Here is an 18220-nt window from a genome sequence, read left to right on the forward strand (position 1 = left end):
ACGAAGAAGGAAAGGAAAATTCGCCAGTATTGTTCAGCTTAGCACACTATCTCATGTTCAGTTTGGAACTGCCCATCAACTTACAGATATAGAGGTTGGGGGCAAAATGATGTATGTTAACCTATGAATAGAACACCATTCACAGAACATTAATATATAAGGACTATCTCAAATGTAGAACATAACTGCTTAAATCAAATAATTCACTGTACTCCAAATTATGTCATGAACACCATGCCAGTACTGCAGCATTTATTTGTAGTAGAATTACAGGCTGGGACTGTCACACAGTACATGAGAAAATTGCATGTGCATGTTTGTGTTAAGAATCATCAGACTTGGAATAATTTTCTTTGGCTGTATTCAGTGAAGCTCATATTTGCATGATGACTTAATGGAGACAGAGCACGAAGATAGGGTTTGTTCTTGATTTTTACTGTACTTTTTATGTTTGGTAAGTAGAGGGCATTAATTATTAATTTTTAATCAGGTATCATAAGAATTGGCATCTATTCTAGTTATCAGAAGATTCCTCTGTTTTCTGATAAATAACTTTAAAAACACATATACACAACTATTTGGGAGTGTTCAGTATGAGCTTCCCAAAATGTTTTCTGCAAGATCTTAACTTTTGAATTTCTTGTTTCTGGATTATGAAAGTTAAACAGAGTGCCCATTTCCTGTAGATTGCATTTTATACTTAATTCTGAAACTTTTGATTTGTTGCTGGGTAGACTATTTTGTTGTAAGCTGAAGTACAGGATCTATGTTTTGTTAAAGTGACCTAAATGGCTAAAGATAAGGAAACTACAGTACTTCAAATTATTTTGGTTTCAAACTTCCCAACTCTTGCTTATATTGTGGGAATTTGACATAATCTTTAGTACTGTACTGTACTTTCCGTTCATGCCACAAAACTGAAGCATAAAAAGAATGCTAATTTTTACTTCCTGTACTTAATGAGCCAGTTCACACTGCATAGCAAGCCAAATTATGGTTTATTGAAATGTAAGAAGCTATCTTTTCCTGTAAGTAAATTTTATACTAAATTTTATTGATTTGCACAATAGTAGTAGTTATCCTGATGGATGACAAAATTATTAAAGGAATACATCATAGCCCAAGAGAAATCATATATAAAAGCCATATTTCAGTATAATGCAGATACTTAAAATACCAAACTCAAAAGTTTTGAAGTACATTTTAATGCCTTAGAGAAGGATTATACCTCCTCCCAAGAAACAGCATTAATGGCTGAAGACTTTCCATGAATGTTCCCAACAGAGATGGCTGTGTTCCTTGTTGCCATGCATCTAATTTCATTGGGTAGGGGGCACAACGGGGGAGTCTCCAAAGATGGCTAGTTGGGCTGAAAAAGTATGTTTTTGAAATTAAGTATTTCAAACCCAAGTTGTTAATGGCTTTAAAGGTCAGCACCAATATAGAAATGGACTTAGAGGTAAGTTTGGAGATCTATTATGTAGTCAGATTATATAAATCTAGTTAGCTGAGAGGTTTCTAAAGCATAATATTACTCAAATCTGTCTTTGTTCTGATAAGACCTGTGTTTGGGGTATTGGCCAAAGCTGATAGAAGGAACTCCCAGCTACTTAGGCAGTCTGTCCCCTGTAGTAATGTTAGATTTAAGAACATTCGAGTCCTGCAATCTTCAGCCAGGTTGGGCATTATTCACTAGGCTCTCCACGAAACAACAGTGCCTCTGCCTTGTCTAGATAGGCTTCTGTTCGTTTACTTAGAAGTTTACTAGAATGCATATCCAAGTTCCCAGGACTGAAATCATTTTCCTGCTCAGGTAAATGTACATCAGGATATCCGCTGGCTGCCTCATCAGGGGTAGATCAGGCTAGATGTCAAGTGCCCACATTTCTGGATAACCTTTCTGAGTTTATGTAGAAGTTACTGGGATAATTTGGTGATGGGGGAGCCCTGAGGTGTGCATGATAAAACTGCCATAAAACACAGCAAGTATAGCCAGGAAGAACAAATGAAACGTAAGAGTTTGGAGTGTTGTGACAGGGTCTCATTTTTAGCAAAGTTGATCCAATAAAACAGGTTTGTAGCCAAGAGCCAGGTTGAACAGCAACTTATCAGTAAATCTGACGTGATGGGAGTTGGTCAGCAACCCCGCGTAAGCGCTTTATACCGAGAAAGACGTTAACCAACCAGTCTACTTGAAGGCTGCTTCCTGAGTCCTCAATAGCCAGCTAGCTATGGAGTCACACCTGGACTATGTTGAATTAGAGGAGCAGGTGAATGCAATTGTAACACTGGTAATGTCCAGTTGGTTGTATCAAGTAATGGACAGGTACTGTGTACTCTAGAGGTTGTTGAAATACAACTCCCAGCGTTCCTCAATATTTGCCGTACTAGCTGCAGATAATGAAAATTGCAATTCAGGAACCTCGGCCCCAAGCTCACCATCGCTACTGAAAAATCACCTTCCTTTCTGCAATATGTTACCGCTATGGATTTGAAGAGCGACGGGGAAGGAATTGCTAGACCGCCTTATAAAGGGCAGGGACCACCGCGTTCTGGAGTTCCGAGGCTTCCATCCAACAGCGCGCGACAGGTCCAGCGTTCGGGCGAGGATTACTGCCGCCATTTTATTCGGCTTTAACTTCCTCCAGGCTAAAGGGCAACTCGATAAGGCAAGGTAAGGGCGGAAGTGCTTCCATGTTCTCCATTCTGCCCCGTCTTGTTTTGCCGATGTCTTTTGTAACTTCGGAGATTGGGAGAAGAGTCAGAGAGGAGACCAAACTCCGCTTCTTTCAAACAGCGGTTCACTAGCGCTAACTAAAGCGGGTGGGAAGTAAACAAGAGCGGCTTCGGGGCTGGCTAGGACTATCTTCCGCCCTGCTGAAGCGACGCTATTGGTCTAGCCCTCCGCCACGTGATGCAAAGGGATCGAGTGGTGGAAACCGGAAGGCAGGGGCGTTCGGTCCCTTCAAGTGTGCTGGGGGGTGCCTGGGGATCCGCGGGTCAAGCTGAAGCCGGGGACGCGGACTCTCCCCCTCCTCCTCCTCCTCCTCCAGGATGAGGTGGGCGCGCGCGGCCGTGGAGAGGCTGTGCCAGCGCGCGCGCCGGGTGGACGCTCTGCGCGAGACCTGCCGCCAATACCCTTTGTTTTGCTGTATCCTTTTGGGGTTCAGTGTGGCAACGCTCCTGCTCAGCCGGTAAGGAGGGAAGCGCGCCTGGGTCCGGGTCCCTGCTCTCTGGGGTGAGGCTGGCTGATTTGGGCGGCGTGGTTTGGACTTCGTTGCGTGTGCTGCTGGCGCAGTTTTTCCCTACGCGGCGATGGGGGAGGATATAACACGAGAAGGAAAATGGTATCTTCTGATGAGATAAAGAAGGGGATGATGCGATGCCTTCTAAAACGAAGGGAAAGAGGTCTCTGAGGGCTAACAGGGACTGAGAATGTCTTTTGATATAGCTGGGATTCCTCGGTAACCGTACAAGTTACCCAGTGGTTCTCACAGCATGTAACGCTGCGATCCCCTAAAAGTCAGTGAATTTGTGTGACAACCCACTCCCCTCTAAGGTAAATGATTTCGTGGTGTTAGGATTGGGGAAGAAATAAATACGTTACTTTTATAAGTTTTATTCCCGCTGCCACCATAATATATATCACAAGAGATACCCAAATTTGTGGAACTGCAGCTGTGGGGCTTACACTTGCAGACGAGCTCAGAACCAGTTTTGGTAATGTCCCTACTTTGGCTGAGCAAGCTTGATTGGGTATTTTTTGTTCTTTTTGAATGTGATGCCCAGGGGCCCTGACTAACCCACTGAGAACCGCTGCCCAAGCATGGATTGGATGCTGATACAACTACATATAGAGACATGGAAGTGGTTGGGTTGTTTCCCCTTCCCCCAACGATTCAGTGTACGCTACTGTATGTGTAGCTCATGCATAGCTCTCATTGGTTTCTCTGACCCCAGTCAGTTGTCATTCTTACCTCCTGTCATTTCTTATCAGATGTTCATGCCCTTCCTTTTAGTATGAGTCAGGCAAGTAGATGTCAGGCAGTAGGTGTAAACATACTGTAAATAAACATGTAAGATTATTTTTCTTATCAACTTTCTGAAGGAGTCTAGCTAGTTTCACTTTTTCTCTCTATGTACATAATCCACTTATAAACAAGGAAGGGAATTCCTTGTGAAGGAGGGATTTGTAATTGGTCCAGTATGAACAAGACTGGTTTACTTTTGTGTTCAGCATCAGAAATTTCTTTTAGGAAAGAGAGGACTGTATGAATTTGTTTTTACTGAAATCTGAGAGATCTGGGGAAGCTGATTAGAACTATGAATGTCAGCTCCTTCCCACCTAGTGACTTTGTTTTAACAAATATTCATTTACAGTATAGCTGTCTTAGAAGACTAATAGGAGTTGTAGTTTATCACATTTGATGATGCCAAGTTGAGGAAGTCTTATTTATAGGCTGTGGTCATACTAAAATTCAGGTAACAAGTACATTATCAGAATCTGGAGAGGACTGGTTAAGGAATACTGATCAGACTTGTGAGCTCTGCTGATTTTGCTGCTGAGCCTTGGAAACTTAGCTAATTTTTTTTTTAGTAAACTGCTGTTCTGCTTTTAATTAGCATTTGTCAAGACATAATAGCCTACAAAGCAATGTGAAACAGTGCAGTTATGTTTACACGTTTAGTAAAAAGTCTGGTTGACAAATGAGCAGTTCCTGCCATTTTCCCCTGCTTGTCTTAAATTACCTTGGTATCTGAACCTAGAGCAACCACCACTTTGGAATTATGGAAATCAGAATGTGTAACCAGGGTTTATTGTAGGTTTGTATAAGTATATAGCCTAAACATATCAGTTATGGAATTATTTTTTTCCATCCTGAAATAAGGGAGAGAATCAAGAGTGAGGGCTGGGTGCAAACCCATTCCACCTGCAGCATGATCCAGAATAGTTGCTCTTCAGTTAGTGTAAAGTGATTTCCCCATCAATTGCTGAAATGAAAATAAAGCATCAAATCCTTCTTTTTCCATCACCCTTCCATAAAATTGCAAGCCTTTTCTGAACCCAAGACAAATTCATACCTGTGTATTTATATCCCTTTTGGAAGTTTTTCACTGAGAAGATAGATCAAAAAACAAAACTCAGGCACTATAGGCGGTTTATTATATAAATTACATTAAATGTTCAAATTGGCTGCCATTTTATTATATAAATTACATTAAATGTTCAAATTGGCTGCCATTTTCTTCTAAACCCTTACTTGTTTGATGCATGATATTTGAACATTCCTAACTACAGTAACATTTTCTCTGAAAAATATTAATTAATAAAACATACTGTGATTGGCCTATGGGGCCTGAGTGTGCTACTTCTGAGGTAAATGCCATGCAGGATGATTGTTTTGATAGGTATGTAGTTATATTGGGCATGTAGGTACTGAATACAATATTCCAGAGTTGGAGGCAGAGCTATGTTATTTTGCACTGTCTGTTGGATTGTAATTTTTCTCTTTACTTTTGAGGTATCGTCACATCTTAATGATCTTCTGGTCTTTTGTGGCGGGAGTTGTGACATTCTATTGTTACTTAGGACCAGATACCCTCTTACCAAATATTCTGTTTACAATAAAACATAAATCCAAGGTAATGTATACTTTTATCAATATACTTTTGATATCTCATGATGGACAACAGTGAAATATTACTTGTGTTACCTGCAGGCTTCAATGTTTTTAAATATTAAGTGAGAAGCTGAAATTTTAGATCTATTTATCAGTTATTACTTTTAGTTGCTGCTGATGCAGATTCAAGATATTCTTGATCTAAAAGGAAGAATGAAGTTGGAGAAATAAAACTTCATGTTAAATAAACTTTCTCTCACACTTGTCTTTTGTATCCCACATATGCTTTGAAGGATTTCCTAGTTGTTTGGAGCAGATTTGGATTCTATATGTAGAGATCTGCAGCGGGAACCGGAAATCCATTTTGCCATTCTGCATGAATAAAGACAGTTTAATTTCATTCATAGGTTTAGTGATACAATTTTTAAACAGTTTTCATTCTTTTTGCACCATGCTCAGAAAACTGGTTACAAGACTGTCCTTTAATCGACTAAATTATTTGATAGCCTTTTATTGACTTACTGGGTAGCATGTATTCGTAAGATATACAGAGTTATTTTGTTGAGGAGCTCACTCTATAAATACTGTGTATATTAGTGTAGTATATTACTGTGTAATAACACTGTGTACAGTATATTACTAGTAGTGAAGTAATATCTAGGAATCTATGGTTAGGAAGAAATAGTTCATCCTTATTTTATTTTTTTATATTTTCAGAGTATACAAAAACGGCTATGAAACATGCATATGAAAAAAGCACAGGGTCTTCATGTGTAGAACAGGAGTTATGGGAGTGGTGTTGTCAAAGTTAAGGTATTGGAGAAGTGGCTTGAAGCTGTAATGAGAGAGGGAGATTCTAAGGCAATGTGGATTTTCTTACTTATTTTCAGCCAAGATTTGGTATCACTGCTTCTTTAAACAAAGAAACAAACCCAGTATTGACTGTAGTGTGAAAGAAAGTGGGCCTGCAAAGTTTTTACTTGCAGCATTATCCAAGGTGAGACTAGGCAGTCTCTTCCTATTTCCTTGATTTGGTTGTCTTGGTGGGAAAGCTGGTCTCTCAGTAATAGCAGATAAAATTGGTGGAAGGAAAGGGAAGGCAGAAGAAGAAGAAAAATGAAGTTTTGAAGTGGGAGCCAGACTCTAATACATTTGAGAATTGCTTTGGTGTGTAAATTGACTGAACTTTCTAGCTGATGTCTCTCAGAACATGTTTAATCTAGGGGAATAATTTATTTCTATTTTTTCCATACTAATTGCATTCCCTCATGGCCAGAGCTGACAATGTTTGATCAGTTTTGTTATAAAAAACTTGAAATAGATGGTTATTTTCTTAGTATTCTAAAGAATGAATTTCTTTGTGTGTTTTCCTTTTAGCAATTAAAATTGCAAGAACAGTGTTCCCAGAATGACAGTTGTGCTATATGTGGAGATATCAAATGTAATAGGCATGGGTAAGTTAAAATATATATGGATGTAATTATATTTTCATACCTTGGAGAAGATGAATATAATATTTTTGTTGTTTCTATAGACCTGCATCGCTGCTAGAAGATTATCGGCCTTGGCTGGGTCTGAAAGTTCCCTCAAAAGTTGATGCTTCTCTGTCAGAGGTAATTGTTTAACATTACCAGTTATAGAAAACTCATGTTATTTGTTTTTTTTTTTCTTTTAAATCAGAGTTCTTTTTATTGCAACAATATCAACTGTCATTCTTCTAAAAATGATCAAACATAAATATTTCTGTCATATTTTCTAATACCTGAGATGGACAACATTTTTGTTGTATAGGTTCACACGGTTTTCGCTATTTTTACAATTGCTACACGGGTAGGATAGTTAATTCTTTCTGGCTGCTGATCACGTAACTGCATTAGAAAACCCAACTGCCATTACTAAAGTGTCTCAAAATCAGGAAACATGCAAGAATTTACCTAGCTCTGCTGTTGGACCTATACCTCTGACCAGAGGTTCATGTACCATTTGTAGTTATGTATGCTATTGAATATGTCCAGTTGCTTCCATCTCTGTGGTTATCACCTGTATTATGGACAAGCAACATGCATTATAAAGTGGGGAGGGAAAATATTCTCTAATCATTGCTCTTGGATGTGTGTTTATATATGCTGATCATGACTGTTGGCTGTTTTATAACATACACATCTTAATTATTTTGATTGTTTGCAGATGTTTGAGCTAGTACTAGAAAACTTTGTTTATCCTTGGTACAGGTAAGATTCTTAGTAATTTGCCTTTGAAGTTCCATCTGCTCTTCTAAGAAAGTATTTAGTTACCTTATTTTCATGTTTATTTGGGTTGTTTAATAATGCATTTTTTCCCCAAAGGCCAATGTACCTTAAGCCAAATCATATTATAATATGATATTTAATTCTTTGCCAATTTCAGTTTTATTTTCATGTGGCTATTTTTGTCTTTCTAGCTTGATCTTATTTATTTGTTTATTTAAAGCATTTATATGGCTGTCCATCATTACCAAATTCTGGGCAGCTCACAACCCAAAGATGAAAACAATATATATAAACAATGAAAGAAAAGCAGTAAAACCAACCACTCACCCAATGTTACTAGCAGAACTCCAGCTGTACCACTGAACTAACTTTTGATATGTGTGACTTAGACTAAAGATGGAGATTCCTTTGAAGGATCCCTCTGAGTGTGGCTTTAAATGTTCAGTAGGATGTAAAATAATATTCTGAGGCCTGTGCTGGAATTCAGAATGGGTTATTTCTGAGCTCAGGTGGGGTGGTTGTTGTCCAAATACTTCTCCACATGTTAAGTTCACAGCTAACACTTCTGGAGCCCAGTCTAGCCATCTTTTCTCTGAAAGTGCTGTCTTTCTGTGGGCAAGAAGGTTTTACCCAGTGAAATTAAACGTGTACTTTTCTACCTGCATTCTGAATGGGCCACATTGGTAGAAGATTGTACCATGTATTTCTGATTATTTGAATATTCTTGCTTCTTGTATTAAGGAAGATTTCAGTTGTTACAGTTCAATTTACTGTTTGAAACATGGTAGAGGAAGCTCATCTACTCAGATTTACTGAAAGAGATCTTCACGAGGCAATTGGGATCCAATCTACTAAGTTAGTGTGTTTAACTACAGTTGAAATCAGAATAAAAGGTTAGTTGTACCCCTTGCAGATTTCAGTAGGAACATCTAATTACTTTAGACTGAATCCACTCCCAACAGGTTAAATTAAAGGCAGTTCTTTTGGGAAACATGCTCACTGATGTGTAGTTTTCATTTCTGTACGTAGAAATTTCCAAGAACACGGGAGGTTCTGTGCAATAAAAATCTATATAATTTATTAAACAAAAGGAATGATTTTGAACTACTGAAGTCTACTCAGCTAACAAAAGCAAAACCAATCATCTTTACACTGCCTCTGGTAGTGATCTTGGAATGGTGTGGCATTTGTGTATTAAGTGCTGCAAATAACAGTCTTTGATTTCAAAAGGTGTTTTACCTCCTGTACCTCCTTTTATTCAGCATATAGATGTTTATGGAGGTGTCGATGAAGTTTGTGCTTCTTTTCTTTTTTTTCTTGTTAAGTAGTTTCAGAAAAACTAAAGAAGCAAAAAGAGGAAATTAGATGAAAAGCAGAAAGGAATGCAACATTTCAAGATGCAGGAAGAAAATTGACTAGAGCCAAATGTAAGGGAATAAAAAACATTGTGTTTACTAAAAGTCCCTGTGCTCACAGAGAGAGAAGATTTTCAGCTCTTCACAAAAGTCTAATTTTTCTTTTCGCCAAAGAAAAGTACCCCAAAGATTTCTTCCCCAGTTTCTAACCCTTTATATGAAGTATGCCGTGCTAAAAGAACTACCACACACCCTCCCCCCCCTCCCACTACCCGTAACAGCAGCCTGTGCATACTTCTCTGGGAATAAAATCCATGACATTCAGCAGGATTTATTACAGAATAAGCACACTTAACCTTATGGATTCTAAACCCAGGTTTTTTTTCTTTCTTTCTCAATATATTGGCGTTCTTGAGCGTGAGCCAGAAATTTATTTGTGTGTGTGATAGAATAGTATGTATATGTTAATAGGATATCAGTGGGCTACCTTATTTTATAGGCAATTGATTTAATTATTAATTCAATTTTTTTTTGTCCTGATTCTGCCCTTTTCTGGGACCATGGCCTCTGGTCAGTGCATATTTATCCATGCATGTATACTCATGCAAATACAAGGATGTCAAAATACGTACATGTTGAGGTGGAGATTCTTCAGGATTGGTTTTGGTGGGAGCTGGCAATCCTAGCTGACAAGACAGGATACTGGGCAGTGCAGATTTTTGTTTATGTATGTTGATAGCTTTTTTTCTGTCTAACGTTCCTTTTGGCATTTTGAGCTACATTAGATTTTCAGTTTTTTTATCCTTCAGTGCATCTGATTTATAAATCAGTTGTTACTTATAGATATTTTCCTCAATTTCTAAAGAAAAGAAAATTTGATAAAAAGGGAATTAGCCCCATTAGCTCAGGGCCCTGAGTAGAGATAGCTTAAATTGTGAACCTCCCTGATAAGATTTGATAAGTGTTCCAGTTTTCAGGACATCTACTTAAAGAGCAGAAACAGAAACTGCATCTGCACCAAATAAACAAAATATCAGATGTGTAAGTTCAGTATCGTCCCTGGGGGAGCTGGGGCTGTTGACGACCGATAGGAAGCTCTGGCGTGGGCTGGTCCATGAAGTCACAAAGAGTTGGAAGTGACTGAATGAATAAACAACAAAAAAGTTCAGTATGCTGTCAGAAAGCACTCTGAAGCAGGGATATCCTCGCCAAATTCATTTATTCAATATCTTCTAAATCCATTTAAAATAATGTGATAAAAAAATATGGGAAGGCCTCTCAAAAATACAAATCAGCCTTGGAGTTATAATCATTTTAATCAAATTTTTCTTCTTCAAACACTTAATATTGATTTATTCCAGATTATGACATAACCAGATAGGTTATTAATGAGATAAGAAATAAAAAGTTATCATCTATAATTCCACTAATATTTCTATTTAAATATGCATTATTTTAATTCACTAGTTTATTTATTAAATAATTATTAAAATATTAATTATTTTACAATGATTATTAAAATGATTTCTAAATATGCAGACCAGTGGTTTTATGGCCATTTTTTTTTAAAGGGAAAAAAGCGATTTCCTTGACTTGTACCTTGACATAAATTTAAAGGAAAGACACATCATTAATAAGGAGGTGAACAAATCATACCAATCCAAAATATAAAACTTTGCAGCAGATGAAGTTAAATTAAAACTCGCCAGGAGACCATTTCAAATGCTTTCTCAGAGCTCTTCTGTTTAACGGCATTAAAGTGCCATTCTGTAGGAAGTCACTGGGAGAAAAGGGCTGGCCGCTGCTGTGACCCTAGTTTTCTTCTGCAAAACTCCTTTGGTGCCAATTGCTGGCAGCAGCAGCACTTTCTGCCAGTTCTTCAGTTCCATAGAGGTGGTTCTCCCTGCTTTGCTTGCCTCTGCAGAGAAGCAAAGAGGAGAGGGGGACTCAGTGCCCCCTGCTCCTTCTACCTATGGCAAAAGGAGGGAAGGAAGAGAAGGAGGGTTCTCAGTGTTTTGCTTCCATGGAGTGATAGTTCAAAGGAATCAGTACCAACAGCAGAGGAGCGGCTCCCTTCCTTTGTTTTTTTCGCCAGTCAAGCTACCTTCCTGTTCATTGATTAGGCACTGCAATGCGTAACCCACAGTTGGTGGTGCATTCTTGGCACGTATCTCATGGAATAACATTGGATGTGTGTTGAAAACTGCCATGGTTGATGAGGTGCTGCCATGCCTGCTCTCCCCTGGCTTTTTCCGGAAGGGGGTGGTTCAAGAAACATTTTCCTGTCCTCCTACCCACACGTGCCTCTGCACCTTGGCAGCCCAAGGATCTGCACAATTGGCAAAAAGAGAGCCCTGGCTGGCCATCTGCCGAAATGTGAAGGGCCCCCAAAATCAGTAGCAAGAGTTATATTATTCTGAACACGTATATGGATTATTTCAAAATTCTGAATAGGATATTTAAGTAAAGTTCCCAAATTATTAGTCTTAGCATTTACATTTATAGATCTCGGAATACCAAAGACTCTTGGTGATTTACAGATAAGATACAGTTAATATACAGTTTAAAAAATATGCAAAGAAATAGTCCACAAACAAATGGAAAGCTAAAATAAACTTAATATTATAGTTTAATAATATTAAATTAACCAAATCAAAGCGTAACCAAACTAAGATGGAGTTACATTTTGTTTTGAAATTTTGTAGAGATGTAACTGATGATGAATCATCTGTGGATGAACTGAGAGTAACATTACGTTTTTTCGCATCTGTGTTAATTCGCAGAATTTACAAGGTGAGAACTACAATGTTGGAATCAAAATTATACTTAATTAATGGCTTTGAGAAAGGTGTAGAAAAAATATTTAAGAGATTATCCCATTGTAAACTTGTTTTATATTAATCTAATACTTGTGATATTCTTCAAAAAATCTTGGGAATGGTAGTTTAATAGAGTAGTGAAAACAATTTGTTGCAAAAATAATACATGGCTAGAAATTCTATGGAATGTAATTATACGTTGAATTTAGTGATGAGTTTTTATGAATTGGGAAGGGATGGTTGTTCCTCTGTTCTGAGGGTTTTTATGAAGTTTGCAAAATAGCTCCAAGGTAATTCTAAATAATTCTCCAATTTTCCAAGATCTTGACAGTGTGCTATAGGCTGTAGGGAATAGGAAAGCAAAGGAAAGTTCCTTCACATAAGCAAAATCTATTCACAAAACAGAATCTACTGTTGGATTCCACTCTGGCTTTTAAAAAAGTCTATTTCATGAGTGCAATACTTGATGGCATGTAATTAACTTGAGTGTTATTGTATAAACAAATGTACTTCATAGTTATCTTTTTAGTTGAAATAGGACAAATAATTTCTCTTCCTACTTGTTCTTCAGGTGAATATTCCAACTGTTATAACAAAAAAAATGCTGAAGGCAGCAATGAAGCACATAGAAGTAATAGCTAAAGCTAGGCAGAAAGGTAACATTAAATGTTGCATACCTTTTATGTAGAAATAAATGGACCTTTCTGCTCCTCCATTTGCTTTTAATTTTATTCTTTTAAGTATTGTCAGAAATTAATTTTCATATGAATTTTACTGAATTTTATTTTCCCTACAGTAAAAAATACAGAATATTTACAGCAAGCAGCTTTAGAAGAATATGGACCAGCACTCCACGTGGCTTTGAGAAGTAGAAGAGATGAACTCAATTATTTAAGAAAACTTACTGAACTTCTTTTTTCCTATATTCTGCTTCCAAAGGCAACAGACTGCGGGTATATTATACTACATAATATAATATATTATGAAGCTCTAATGTTCAATGTGTTTACATTTCCTCCTTTTGCAAAATTGAAAAGCTAACATAATGTCAGAAAATTCTGCTATAGACAGCTTACTCTTCCAGTCTTGATTTATAACAGATAAATGAACTTTAAATGGTTGATTGAAGTTGATACTTGCAGTATTCATGAAAAACCATCAGTGTAGGGTATAACTTCAGTATTGTCAATGCTTGATTGTACTAAACTTCCATCAGTGGAGGAAAATGTTCTGTTATCTTCAGTCATCTGGTGTGCCACCTCCATTGCACAAAAGGCCATACCAGTATTGAAACAGCTTGTCAGGGCCTGCATTGTAAAAAGGGGTTGGGCAATATTTTTTTTATATAAAAATTAAACTTGAATGAAAAAAGCAGGTTGCAGACCCCCAGTCTACATGAATACATTTCACTTGGCTCAAAGCTGCTCAGATCCTTTGAATACTTATAGTTTGTCCAAAAAACAAACAAACAAACCACCCGACCTTTGAGATGGTTTTAACTTTGGCATTGGTTTTGAATACTTCTTTCATTGTATTTGTAAAACCAGATGTGAAAGTAAACGGATAAGCACTTGCCCTGCATGAGTTCTGTGTTCGTGTTAGTTTTAATATTTCATCACGATTTATGCGAATGACGTATATAAGAACTTGTGTCTCTGCAGCATTCTTCTTGCAACATTCTAGAGCCAAGAGAGACTTTTAGTGGAGTTGTGCCCCTAAGAGAGGGAGAGAACTTGATAAGGAAGCCCACATCTTTTCATCCAAGGCCTCTAGAGGCACCTACCAATAAATTAATACGTCCAGATTCAGTGGAGAATATGGAGTGAAGACCATGAGGACAGCCGTTGTTCTTCAAAGGCATGCCTGCTCAGATTTTTGCCTCTGAGTCAAGAAATCAGTGCTAGAATCAAGGACTTTATTTCTGAAGAGAAAGCTGCATTAGAAGTGAATGTCTAAGTCCCAGTTTTGGAACAGATACCCTAATATCTCTCTGGGACATATAGCAGTATCTTTTTTAACACCACAGGCTCTGAGAGATCCTGAGTACAGAGGAAGTATTAATGCATAACTTGTTAGGAATGAAAGATCTTTGACTATGAAATTATGACACCACTCCAGTTTGAAAGCCACCTTGCTTATGAGTTTATGAACGGTGCTTCTATTACCACAGGCGTGTGTGTACATGCTTTCATATACAAGAAATACTCTACAGAATACCTCAAAATACACTTTCTTTTCCCTTCCATATGCTCAGCTCTGACTCCCACCTTGTTCACTTTTCCCTCTCTAAAGTGCTTATAGAGCCAGTATACCATCCAAGACAGATACCAGTTTTTCTGGGGGGAAAAAACTCTGCCACTGCTTTAATAATTGCATTAACTTTAATGGGTGGATCCTGTGATAGAATTTTCAGAAGCAGAGGAAGATTCACATTCAGCTGGACAACCAGTTGGACAATTCTGTTCTCAGTTAAGAAGCAGCTTTCTCACAAATTTGCACTGGGGTCGTGAATCTCTGCCTTAAAAAGCTGGAAGGTAAATAAAGGGGGAAATCTGTCTGGTTGCTGAGACTTCTGTAACTTTATACTATCCTCTTTCAAGAAATCTTCATAAGGAAGCTCTAGGGGAATCTTGTTTTCTGGGGAAATGAAAGTCCTTAAAAGCAGCAGCAGCAGCAGCAGCCTTTTGCTCACCAAGCAGTTGTATAAAAAAAACCTTGGGCTGTTGCCATGAATAGTGAACTGGTGTATTCCCTGAATCATTTTTAATATTCTCTGAATCATCTTTAACCTTTGTATAGCCCACACCCTGTGCTTTTAATTAGCTAACCTTGTTTGGAAAGTGCTCAGATATTATAAAAAATATTTCCAACTTGGCTGTTGCACTCAGGCATGTTCTGTTAGCTTCGGAAGTGGTAGAGATTAGGTATTTGATCCATACAAGGTTATGTTTTTGGCAAAGCAGCATTTATCTCTTTGGCTTTGTGATCACCTGAACAAAGTAAAAAGCTTGCAGCTCTTTAAGGTGACAGTGAAAGAAAGCTAGTAACTTACCTGTGACTTCAGTTCTTCACATAAGTTTTATGTGAATTCACACCGCCCACCCTCACACCAACTATTAACCTTTCAGTCCTGTGGCTTGCCTTGGTGGTCAAAGAAACAGCAGGAAATTACCATAACACTATCTAGATGTACATCACTTTGAGACAGTGCTGCCACTACAAGTTTCTCTTAGCTGTAATACATTCTGAAGAGGATCCTGCACAGGCACAAATAGTCATATGTGCAGCATCAGACAGGACCACCCAAAGAAACAAATTACAGGTCAGCAACTGGTGGTTCTTGGGTTAGTACATGGAATGCCAATCTGTACCTTTCAGTGTATCTGGCTTCTGTATGTGTATGCCAGGGCAACAGATTAAATTACTTAGAAGTTATGAGGTTATATGCAAAGATTACAAGCATCAAGAAGAAACAATGGAGCACTGACAAGAAAATGTGTTCCATTCCACCCGAAGTTGAGAATATCACTCTATAGTTTGTTTTCCTTCCCCAGCGTACTGAGGGTGGATAATTGTTCTTCAGATTGCCAAGAAATTTAATGTAAGATACCATTAAAGCACTATATTTTTCTGACTCCTTCAGCCCAGTGGCAGGGATCAAGTGCACAGATGCTTCAAATTGGCCCAGACCTACAGTAGGCTGCTGTCACAGTAAAGCCCTATGTGACAGCAGCCTACTGTCATTTGCTGAACCTTCTGCTCCCATGGGCAGAATGAGTAAAGTCCCCATTTTTAGGAGTTACAGTATATTTCAGATGCATTTGCCATGTATTGTCTGCTTGATTTTAATGAAAGGCATTGGTTTTTTGTATTTATTGGTTTTGACTTCTTTTCTTTCTTTTGCATGCCTCCAAAGTCACATTGAGTTGGGTGGCTGTATAAAAGGCTACCAAAAAAAAAAAAAGTCCAGAGCAATTTACTGTGCAAGAGAATTTATTTATTTATTTAATAGTGCAGTAAGTGATTCTTTACACCAGTTTAATTTGAATGCTAACTTCATGAAAGCCTGTGTAAATAGAAGAAGGTACAACTGCATAAAATTGGCTTTTATTCTTTCCAGGCCATTCACTTTACTCATAAGAGAAATCCTGTCAGGTTCTGTTTTCCTTCCCTCTATGGACTACTTAGCTGATCCGGTGAGTGCTGAGAAGCTCTGAGTAGTTTGTTAGTTTGGCTGGGCCGTGACTTGTGCACGGTAGTTTATGAAACATGCAGTGAAGGAGGAAGGGGGTCAAGGACAACTTAGGCTTTTATGAAAAAATTTAAAAAATGTTAACAACAGGGTTGTCTCAGTTTATATCCAATCGAATTATAGCTTGCAAGGGTCAGGAATCTTAGCTAGGTACAATTTAGGGTGTGTGTGTTGAAGAATCTTTAAAACCTGAGGTGCAGTTTTGGTCAGCCTTACCAGATGGACCATACAGGAATATGACCAGATGAGCTAATTTTACTTTATTGTAAGGTTACATTGACAGAATCTTGCAAATATGAAAATATAGTCCCTCCCCCCATAGCCTTTACAGCCTGAGAAGCTAGGGAGGGTCTCTTCTAAGGGTCTTACCCTGCCCGCTCTCCACCTATGGGCCATGCTGTCTCTGTTCCCTTGGCAGTGTCTCTGGACCCAGTCTCCCAAGATCATTTCCACATACCATTACAGTTTTCTCCTTTGTGTCCCTGCCCTCAGTCACTGCAGCTGGAAGTGTTGGGAAAGGAAAGGGGCTTGTGGAGTGGAGAGCCTTCCCTAGAATAACAGTTCTCTTCCTCTTAATGCTACCTCCTACTGTTTCCCATTTTATCATAAAAGAGCAAACATTAGAGAAGAATTGGGAGGCGGCTAAGGTTGGTCAGGGATTCTAGTTTGTCTACTTCTAGGCTGGCCATATTACAGATTTATATAAATTCGTATTATCTGTTTTATGTACACTTGGATTTACACAAATGTTCCCATAAGCCACATCTAAGATCCATAAAAATGTGTTACGCATGCATGCGAAGTAGTACAGTGGGCAGACGAATTCCACGAAAATCAGGTTATAGAGGGCTTTGCAGAATGGAACTGTTATGGAAGTATATGTATGGAGGAGGTTCCCTGTTTGCCGAATTCTGAATTCCCTGTTTTTTTTCCCTTGACTGCAAGGGAAAGTGAACTACACCAATACAACAGGGGACAAAGCCCAGCCAACAGGAGCTGCTCTGCGGGGGTTGAGTTCCATTGCAGAAGCATAGAGGAAGGCAAAGAATGCCATTCAGTTCCATGCTCTCCACTTGCAGAGACAAACGATGATGATGATGATAACAACTTACTGAACTTGTATGGCTGGTGTATAGAGGGCTCTATTTCTAGAACACATTGCTGCTGCTGAGGCAGTGGCTGATTCAGGAGTAGAGGAGGAGGTGGTAGCACCAGTGGTGGCAATTCTTCCCTCACTTGCTTCTCCCTCCTGTACAGTACTGCTCTTCTGCTAGCGCTCCTATAGAGAGCCCCGTGCTTGGGCTATGATGTCAGGGCTGCAAACATTGCATTCATCATTGGGCAGAGCAGCAAAAGATGCACAATACTCTCTTTGCTACCATGTAGCCGTAATCTGGATATTTACATCCCAAATCTGGTAGCCTCATCCTAACAAGGTTTGTTGAGTGTGTGGGACAGATAGTAGGTGGCAAGGTGGAACCTCATGCTTCTGGACCCCAAAGTGATGGTTTATGTCACAGTTTTACAAAGATGTTGGTTGATATCTAAATTAGTCTGAATGTGCTTTTGCACAAGTTAGATGAAGGGCAGAAGTGCTAAGTTCTTCTGGTGGCTTAGAGTCTTTAAGAAATGTTTCTAAGGGAAATAGAACAGGAGGTACTCCTTTGGTCTCAGCTATCCATTAAATATGTTTGCCTTTTCTTTTAGGATACTGTGAACCACTTGCTACTTATCTTCATTGATGATAGTCCAGTGAGTACTACCAGAAAAATATTGTAGTGATTGTGAAGTCATACAGTTTTGCTCCTGGATACTGGATTTTTTTCTGTTTTCTTCTTGCAGCCTGAAAAAGCAACTGAACCTGCTTCTGCTTTGGTTCCTTTCTTGCAGAAGTTTGCAGAACCTAGGAACAAGAAATCTTCTG

At 38.5% G+C, this 18220-nt stretch overlaps 1 protein-coding gene across 9 annotated transcripts in view; it reads left to right on the top strand.

Annotated features, from left to right (window-relative positions):
* Positions 1-2850: 2850 nt before the first annotated feature.
* SNX14 (sorting nexin 14) overlaps positions 2851-18220 on the top strand; it is a 37990-nt gene continuing 22620 nt past the window's right edge. For 4 of the 9 annotated variants that reach the window (XM_063312472.1, XM_063312481.1, XM_063312464.1 and 1 more), the window contains exons 1-11: positions 2858-3194; positions 5523-5643; positions 6999-7075; positions 7156-7234; positions 7809-7852; positions 11931-12018; positions 12616-12700; positions 12841-12997; positions 16165-16240; positions 18004-18048; positions 18139-18219. In XM_063312472.1, the coding sequence (XP_063168542.1) occupies positions 3055-3194; positions 5523-5643; positions 6999-7075; positions 7156-7234; positions 7809-7852; positions 11931-12018; positions 12616-12700; positions 12841-12997; positions 16165-16240; positions 18004-18048; positions 18139-18219 (993 nt within the window). In that variant the 5' untranslated portion in view covers positions 2858-3054. Of the gene's footprint in view, positions 3195-5522; positions 5644-6998; positions 7076-7155; positions 7235-7808; positions 7853-8650; positions 8764-11930; positions 12019-12615; positions 12701-12840; positions 12998-16164; positions 16241-18003; positions 18049-18138; position 18220 lie in introns of those variants that run through there. The other 5 variants (XM_063312518.1, XM_063312499.1, XM_063312524.1 and 2 more) reach the window with 4 other exon arrangements.

Source organism: Candoia aspera, chromosome 1, assembly GCF_035149785.1.
Source record: "Candoia aspera isolate rCanAsp1 chromosome 1, rCanAsp1.hap2, whole genome shotgun sequence".
Lineage (NCBI taxonomy): Eukaryota > Metazoa > Chordata > Lepidosauria > Squamata > Boidae > Candoia > Candoia aspera.